At 49.4% G+C, this 8,531-nt stretch overlaps 1 protein-coding gene across 2 annotated transcripts; it reads right to left on the bottom strand.

Annotated features, from left to right (window-relative positions):
* Positions 1–1,273: 1,273 nt before the first annotated feature.
* KARS1 (lysyl-tRNA synthetase 1) lies at positions 1,274–8,518 on the bottom strand. Of its 2 annotated transcripts, none has more exons than XM_072980906.2 (14): positions 8,360–8,518; positions 7,968–8,118; positions 7,244–7,409; positions 6,840–6,933; positions 5,479–5,665; positions 5,251–5,376; positions 4,479–4,598; positions 3,504–3,666; positions 3,227–3,400; positions 3,010–3,095; positions 2,455–2,540; positions 2,116–2,242; positions 1,769–1,912; positions 1,274–1,453 (listed from the first exon to the last, which is right to left on the bottom strand). In XM_072980906.2, the coding sequence occupies exons 1-14, from the start codon at positions 8,413–8,415 to the stop codon at positions 1,367–1,369; spliced, it is 1,767 nt and encodes a 588-aa protein (XP_072837007.2). In that variant the 5' UTR covers positions 8,416–8,518; the 3' UTR covers positions 1,274–1,366. The 2 variants fall into 2 exon arrangements, with proteins under 2 accessions (XP_072837007.2, XP_072837006.2); XM_072980905.2 differs by lacking the exon at positions 8,360–8,518 and adding an exon at positions 8,218–8,354.
* Positions 8,519–8,531: the final 13 nt, after the last annotated feature.

Genomic DNA, 8,531 nt, shown 5'->3' with positions numbered 1-8,531 from the left:
GGAGGAAGGAAAGTTGGGACGGTTTTTCTCAATACATCATCCTCCCCATGTGCTGTCAAGTCAGTTCTGATTTACAGCCACCCTTTTCAGGGGGTTTCCTGGTAAAGAATATTCAGAAGTGGCTTCTCCCATTTCCTTTCTTCTGGGGTTGCCCTGGGATCAGGCAGCTTGCCCAGGGTTGCCCAGGCTGGCTCTTCTCCCAGGGGGCAATCAAACTCCCAACCCACCTAAACCACAGAGCAATCCAGACAGCTTATTTCTTAGATCATTCATTTTGGTGTCCCCCCCCCCCCTTCAGGCAGCCCTAGGACAGAAGACACATCAGATCCTTTGCTGTCAGGGAAGCAGGCAGCACAGACAACTCCCAGGTTCCACCCCAACGACAGACAAACAGCATCATAAAATACCCAGGAAGTGCGTCCAGGCTCCCTGGCTTCTGACCGCCTTGCTCCATCTGCTGGAGAACTTCAGGCAATGTTGTACAGAAAGAGCACCTTGGTACCAGCCGGTCACACCTCTCAAAGCAGATTGCTTCCACCCACTGGGAAAAGTTACCCCCCTGGAGGGAGGGCTGGGGAGCCAACTGCAGCTAACCTTCACCCACACAACGAAAACCTACAATTACCCTCTTGCTTCGGGCAGCTCAGGAAGCCCGGTCAGTCCATGGACAACAGCCTCCGTCTCTGCCACACAATGATAAGACTTCTGGGGCAACCATGTGGTTTCTCATCATCCTCCGGAGGAGATTAAAAGGATACAGACAGCAGAAAAGAGAAGGTTCTTGATGGACCAAGAATGGGCCAGAAAGCAACCATAAAGCACAGCCTTCTAAGGGCTTGTGTCCCTTTAACAGATGGGGCAAGGTCATTGCACTCTTGGCCATAATGTAAAAAACTAATGCTATCAGGGGAGGGGAGGAGAGATGTTGCTTGATAAAGGCAGCAGAAGCCATAGGAAAAGTATAAAGTTTCAGTCTCCAGCACTGACAGAATCCACGGCAGGCTGCACAGGTTAGAAACTGACAGGGAACTGAATCGTGACATGGGTGTCAGCTTCAGGTGCCCTGCAGGCGGACTCCCATCTTTGCTCAGGTTTTGAGCAGGCGGCCAGGCCTCAACATGGCCTCTCCAATTTGACTGCAAAAAACAATGTGAAGCTTTAAGTCCCTTTGTACATTTAAAAGGCCCATTGCAGACCCAGCCTGCCACAGCGGACTCTCGTAGTTAAAAAGACCGGCAGATGCCCTGAGAAATCAGCAAAGGACACATTCGTCGTAAAGAACAGGAGGACGGCTCTTTTATTGACAATAGGAAAAATACAGTTTGTGTCTCCCTGGAGGCTTTTCTCCCCTCTGCAGTCTGTCAGGTCACACGGAGGTCCCCTCGCCAGCACAATTTGGCTGCGTGTCCTTCTTCTTCTCTTCAGGCTTCATGGCCGGGAACAGCAACACCTCCTGCAAAACAGAAAGCATTTCTCGAGTAAGCTTCTTTCTCAAAAAGGGGGGGGGGATTCTCCTGAGAGGCCTCAGAAATGTGACCTCCAGCTCCCGAGGTCCGTGACAGATTCTGTAGCTTTCAGGAGACACAAGATCTCAGACGGGACTCTCGCCTGTCCCCAAGAGCCACGGCTTCTGCCTTCTGGTTCTTAAGACACACTTGTGAACGCAGCAGAAAATCTCTGTCCGCTCCCACCACAAGTCTGAATCAAGCGTTAATGCAGATGACCGAAAGTGTGGTCAACGCCCACTGCATGCTCCCGGGGTGCTTACCTTGATGTTGTTTGAGTCCGTCAGAAACATAGTGAGGCGGTCTATGCCCATGCCCCAGCCGGCGGTGGGTGGCAGCCCATATTCCAGAGCTGTGCAGAAGTTATCATCAATGAACATGGCCTCATCATCTCCAGCCGCTTTGGCCTAAAGTTGTCAATAAAAAGCCAAGTCAAGGGTCATCCACTGAATCAGGGCTCCACTACGTAGGATGCAGTTGCACGTATGAGGAGAGAGAATCTTACAAAGGCTCCGAAACTAGATCCAGGAGCTGGTTGAAAAGGAGGATCACCTCCTCCCTCTGCCTCTCAAAATCTACGTGCAGCACTAATCTAATTCAGAATCCACACCTTGGCCTGATCCTCAAAGAGCTGCCGTTGCCGGAAAGGGTCGTTCAGCTCTGTGTAGGCGTTGCAGATTTCCTTCTTCATCACAAAGAGCTCAAAACGTTCCGTCAGCCCCTGCCGAGAGCGATGCCTGTGAGATCACGACAGGAAGAAAGGGTCAGAAGACTGGTCCGATGCTGCTGTTCAATCCCCAGCCCTCCAAGCCTCCCGGGGGGGGGGAGACCCTCCACAAGGGTCCACCAAACCCCCCTCCAAAACTGTCCAACGTGACTCTACAAGCACTGGAGACCCACATAAAAGGCCCATCCATTTCTGAACCCTCCCCTCTTCTCCCCAGCTTACCATTTGGCCAGGGGGCTCATGATCTGGGGATGGTCGCAGATGAAAGTGGGATTGATGCATGTGACTTCCAAAAATTCCCCCACCAGCTGGAAAACCGAGGAAGGGGAAAGAGGGAAGGAAAAAGAAGAAATAGATAAGGGAATCTTCCTTCTCCTAAACAGCACAAATCCCGTGGATTCTGTTGCAGCACCTCCTTCTCCCCCGGAAAGCTTAACCAACTCCACAACTGATGCACTAGGACCACATTCTTCCCTCTTCATAAGGAAGATGCTAGCCTTCTGGACACATTTTGAAATGAGTCGCTTGGACCAAACCATCACAGACCAATGGGATCTGAATGGATTCCATAAGCTAGGGGGTTTCTGGGCCCGATAGCTGCTTCTATTTCAAGGACGCTGAAGCCCCTCGATCTGTGTTATGAACGTATACGGTCGCAGAAGAGTTTGGAAAGCCTGGCAAAGCCAGGTCAGGCTGGCTCAGAAGCCAAATAGAGAAAAAGGATGGTTGAGTGGGCAGAGAAAGATCAAAAAGGAGGTCACACCCATCTCCGCTCACCTTATCTAGGAGTCTAGCTGTCGTCCGCGGGGGCGGGCACTCAATGCCTCTCTCTTCGCAGATCGTGTCAAAAAATTTGCGGGTCTCTGTGTGCAGAAGATGAAGAAACAGGCAAAACAGTTGCTTGATCCCCTTTGCAATTTTGAGAGTGATAACTGGGCTCACTCTTATCAAAACAAGCCGACTGGCCCCATTGCAAATGAAGTCAGTTTCTCACCCTCTGTCTCCATCTGATCGGCTGCAGGAAATTTCACTCCCAAGACCTTCTCCAATTCATCCATCATACTGATCTTCTTAAAAGGTGGCGTGAAATCTACTTCATACGCTTGACCCTCTGGGCCTTCCGGATGGTATGTCAGCTTGTAGCCGCCAGTGATATGTTTCACCATTCCTGCAGGATGAGCGCTTTGCGTTACCCATGCGGGTTTTGCTTTCTGCCCACATTTCCATACCATACTTTGCACCTCAAATCAAATCATGTTTCAGTCACTAACCTGAAAGCAACTGCTCCGTGATCTCCATCAAATCGTGGTAGTCTGCGTAAGCCATGTAAAACTCACAGGTAGTGAATTCCGGGTTGTGGGTTAAGTCAATGCCTTCGTTCCGGAACTGGCGCCCAATTTCATAAACCCGATCCATTCCACCGACTACGAGCATCTAAGATCCACAAAGAGAAGTAAAGCCACTTTCTTTAAGGAAGGGACAGCCCTCTTGCCCGTAATTTGCTCTTATGAGCAAATAATGGCCATAGAGCAGAATCCTCTGAACACTGGATCAGTTCCTCTCTGATCCAGTGTTCAGAGGATTCTGCTGAAGTCTATGGGCAAGCCCTTTCGGGGGGGGGAGACGGGACAGAAAACCACTACTGCTGTATACGGGGCTCAACTTGCTTTGTGCTGGAATGGTGGAAACGGCACTCACATTTTTGCTGTTAAATGCAAAGTCAGGAATCACAGCCAATTTCTCCCAGTGGCTTTGAAGCACTTTGTTTGGCCCTATGTTCTAGAGTCCCTAGATTTTGGCAAGAGAAATGCATAAGCCCGTCCACCTGCCCCAGCCAGATACTGACTGAGCTTGTATAAGGAGACATTGACTGAGTGACCTCCAGCTTGCACGATAGCAAGCTACAGACCTCACACAGCACTAGGACAGCGAGGTGTTATTCTCTGCACTCTCCAACAGGATACTATTGGGGCAAACGTTTGGGCAAATACTTCTCTCCCCCCCCCATTTACTGCTATGCCCATCAAAACGTCTAAGACATTATAGTGCATGCCTTGGGGCCATTGCTAAGAGGGCTTTTCCAGATAACTTAGCCAGAGCCTCCCACTCCAGCACTGTTTTGCTCATGTATTCCCCATGCCTAAGAACCATCTGTTTGGGCATCAAACAGGCACCGTGTAAGGAAGCCTTTAGGCAGCTGAGAAGGCATTTCAGGGCAGGCAGCCTTCTCCACGTCAAGGGTTCACCTTGTGGTACAGCTCTGGTGCAATCCGCATGTATAAGTTCATGTCCAGTTCGTTGTGATAGGTGATGAAAGGCTTTGCCACAGCCCCACCGGGTATGATGTTCATCATGGGCGTCTCAATCTAACATCAAGAGACAAACAACCTTCACTCGTCAGTTCTCACCCAGCCATTCCACGCTTCAAAATGCCTTATGGCCTCTTGCAAGCACAAAATGAAACATTTCCACCCTCCCAAAACTGGGGGGGGGGGGGTGTCCCCTAAGAAAGCAAAAATACAGAGGAAGAGGCTCCTGGTCCAAATTTTTAAGGTGGGGGGCATGGGATGGGTCATAAAGTGAGGGAAGAAGATGCAACTGAGTAAAAGAAGGCTTGGTTCAATGGGGGAGGAATAAGAAATCCCCCCCCTTCTCAGAGAAAGGGGCCTCTGAAAAAAATTTGAAGGGGAAAACGTTTGAAATATTTGTATTCGGTAACTAGAATTCATAATTTGAAAAAACAAAAACTCATTTCTATTTTAGTTATGCAGAACTTTATTATTCATCCTGTTAAAAGGCAAAGTGTTATTTTATGGCTGCATAATACTGAATTATAATTTAACATTGTTGGATCCCAAATTTTGCTTGGCCTTCTTCCGCCCCAACGACACCTCCAAAGAAGGAGAAGGATTCTCTTTCTGACCCTGCAGGGGCGATGTAAAAGGGTTTTTTCTCTCTCTCGACATATCTGCAGGATGTGGTGGATTTTACAAGCGCGGCAAAACCAGAAACACTTACTTCTAAAAAGCCCAACGTGTCCAAGAAGCTTCGAAGGTACGTTATAATCTTCGCTCGGATTATGAATTTCTGCCTCACAAAATCATTAAGAATTAAATCCAGGTATCTCTGTCGAAACCTGGTTTCCTGAAAGATCCAGAGTCCAGTTTAGGGCATGAAGCAGACTGAAGAAAAAAACCATCGCTTCCCTCTTAAGAGAAACCAAGAGAAGATCAGTAACTATATTACCTTGTCTTTGAGTCCGAAATGAAGATGAGGCAACATATGCAGGCATGGAGACAGCAGGGTGATCTCGTAAGGAATGATACTCAATTCCCCTTTCTTAGTCTTGCCAGGATTCCCCTGGACACCGATGATGTCTCCACGGCGAAGCTTGTTGTTAATGTGCGTGAATTCCTCCTCTGATTTGTAATTTCTGGGATAAAAGTTTTACAAAATGCATTTCAAAGTACAGTTCACAGAGCATTGCAGGATGGTACGTAATTATGCCCTCCTGGCCACTGGAAAAAAAAATCAAACCCATCTGTGGCAGTGACTTGCATGCCTACAGTGTCTTGTAACATGCTACAACCAGATATTACTGATGCAAGCAACTAAGCAATTGTCACAAAATATAGGCCCAAAGGAGAAATCATTGAAGTGATGTAAGAGCGGGGGGAACAGCAGGCAAAGCCCAACACTTCACACATTCTGTCAAAACTCATGTGTTTAAACAGTCACTTAAAAATAGGCTGCCCTTTGGGATGGCATCCAGAACAAGCTGCCCACTGGAATGACATCATCCACTGGGATAGTCTTAGGGTGTGGCTAGATGGCCAGAGTAACTGAGGTCAGATCATGCTAAACAGGGCTGCTCTGAGGTGCCATATGTCACTCAGGATGGTCCTTGCATCCACATGCAAGGATCAACCACACTGCACTGGTTCGCCCCTCCTTTCCCTGTTAAAGGGAAAATGGAAAAAAGCAGAACCACAAAAACCCTCCTCCTTGTTCCTTCCTCTGTGCTTTGCTTAAGTCGCTTCATGATCTTGGAAAATCAAAAGCTTCCTCCAGTAGAGGCAGGAGAGGGTGGAAGCTTTCAATTCCTCCCCCTCCCCAAGTGTTATATTACATCAGAACAGACATAGGATTTTTTTTGTTTCCTCATTCTCTTCCTCTACAGGGTAGCAGGAACAAGCTTTCAGTTTCCAAGGATCGTGAAACAGCTTAAGCAAAAGGTAAGCTTAAATAATCTATACTTTAGTTTGATCTCAATGATCACATATGCTGGAACTGAACTGATACGAAACAACCCTATCAGAACCAAAACTACAACAGCCCCCGACCCAGACCCCAAAAGGTGTAGATAGGCATGGATCTGGGACAAGCTAGTTTGGGATGGCCTGTAGGTCATGTGGTTGCCATGAAACACAGCAAACCACCTCATCACTACTGCAGACCCACCCACAGTAAAAAAAATCTAACCACACCTTTGGCTCTGCAACTTGCATTTGATTTCACTTTCACTCTGCTTTCTGCCTTATTGAAAGGACTAGTAAAAGGAACAAATAAACACAGATCTTTTTTTAAAAGAGTGAAAGAATGCTTACCTGGAGTTTGCCATAACTTGTAACTTAACTCCTTCTCCACGAAGATCATAGAAAATCAACTTTCCTCCAGAGGCACGTTTTGCATGGATCCGACCTAATTTTTTTTAAGAAATACAAAAGTGAAACTGACAGAAGGAAATGAAACATCTGGAACAATAAAAATTCCTTGGCCAAAGTAAACACAAGCAGAAAACAGTTGCCATGCCCACATGCAGAGGAAAACAACAGCTGATTTCCTGGAAGCCTTTTGCTGGAAATCAGCTGCTAATGTGGGAAGATCTGTTGATCTTAATCTCAAATTGCTAAATTTTAAGAACTGCCCTCAGAGAAACAGTCCAATTCTCTGCTACAAAGTTCAGTATAAACAAAGAGGTATTTATAAAGGCTCCCAGAGAATGCCTTACCTGCCACCCTTAAGGTGACATCTGACAGGTGATCCCCAGCCTGCAGGTGGCTGTACTTTTCTATGAAGTCTGTCAGAGACAGGTCCACGTGGAATTTATGTGGGTAGGGATCTTCCGAGGTACCCTTCAGCTGCTGGATGGCCTGACTGCGGATCTTATAATATTGCTACCAGAGAGAAAAACATAAGCAAAAGATCTCACACCCATCTGTGCGGGAATCAACTTCACCTAAGAGGACAAGAAGTCACGAATTTCTCTGGAAACCGGGAGTTTCCTCAAGAACCATCTTATAAAAGAACCTCGGCCTCAAAGCATATCCTCTGAGCCAAGGTGGGACCCACGTTTACACCAAGGAAAGATGTCAACTGCCTCTCCCAGCACCCCATGGACACCAGGGAAGGGTGGACCCCCCAGGAATCTTCCTCTGCTCACAAATCATCATCCTCAGGTCCTATGCAGAGCCCATTAGGCAAGCAAGCATTCTCCATCCAACGCACTGGGTCGTTGGCAACATTTTCGGCATCGTCCCAAGAAACACGAATGGCTTCGGGTTTTTTTATTGAACCCCCCCCCAAAAAAAACCCCAATTTTTTGTTCATTTAAACGGTCCACCCACCTACCCTTTTCCTCCCTCCCCTTTAAGCCTGCAGAGAAGCGGTCCCCACCCCCTCCCGGAGCCCCCTTTTCTTCCTCCTCCTCCTCCTCCTCCTCCTCCTCCTCTCACGTTGGGATCCAAGCTCTCCTCGTCGGCCGCCCCGCCGTCCAGCAGCTGTTGCGGAGGATGATGAGGCGGCCGCTTCTTCTTCTCCTCCTCCTTCTGCTTCGCCTCCTTCTCCGCCAACTTCTTCTCCGCCTTCAGGCGCCGCTTCAGCTCGCTGCCAAGGCAAGCGGAGGGTCAGCCGGGGGCCCGAATCCTCCCCACCCCCCGCCTGCACGATCCCCCAACCGCCACCTCCGCCCCAGGCCTGACCCACCTCGGCTGCCCGCCCAGCTCCCGCCCGGGGCGGAGGTTTGGGCCGCCGCCGCAGCAGCAGCAGCTCCGGAGCCAGCCCGTCCGAGCCCGGCGGCCGCCCACCACCACCAGCAGCCTCCGGGCCAGCATGGCGGCCCACTCACTTCTTGCTCAGGCCGGGCTCCGCCTCGGGACCCTGGCGCGGAGCGGGCGCCTCCATCCCTTCCGCCACCCTGGCCGGGAAAGACAAGCGCGACTCGCTGGCGGGCTGATTGGCGCTCACTTCCGCTTTCCCCGGAAGTGACGCACCTTCCGGCCCCGCCTTCGTTTCCCCAC

The sequence above is a fragment of the Pogona vitticeps genome, chromosome 10, assembly GCF_051106095.1.
Source record: "Pogona vitticeps strain Pit_001003342236 chromosome 10, PviZW2.1, whole genome shotgun sequence".
In the NCBI taxonomy this organism is placed as follows: domain Eukaryota; kingdom Metazoa; phylum Chordata; class Lepidosauria; order Squamata; family Agamidae; genus Pogona; species Pogona vitticeps.
This window is presented reverse-complemented; position numbering and strand designations above follow the sequence as displayed.

Bases quoted from the DNA above. Each gene is read 5' to 3' on its own strand.
- KARS1 (XM_072980905.2), bottom strand. From the start codon at position 8,345: ATGCTGGCCCGGAGGCTGCTGGTGGTGGTGGGCGGCCGCCGGGCTCGG. The intron at 6,934-7,243 runs GTAAGGCATTCT...AAAAAAAATTAG, and splicing joins TGTCACCTTAAGGGTGGCAG to GTCGGATCCATGCAAAACGT. The intron at 3,096-3,226 runs GTGAGAAACTGA...TTCTGCACACAG, and splicing joins CGATCAGATGGAGACAGAGG to AGACCCGCAAATTTTTTGAC.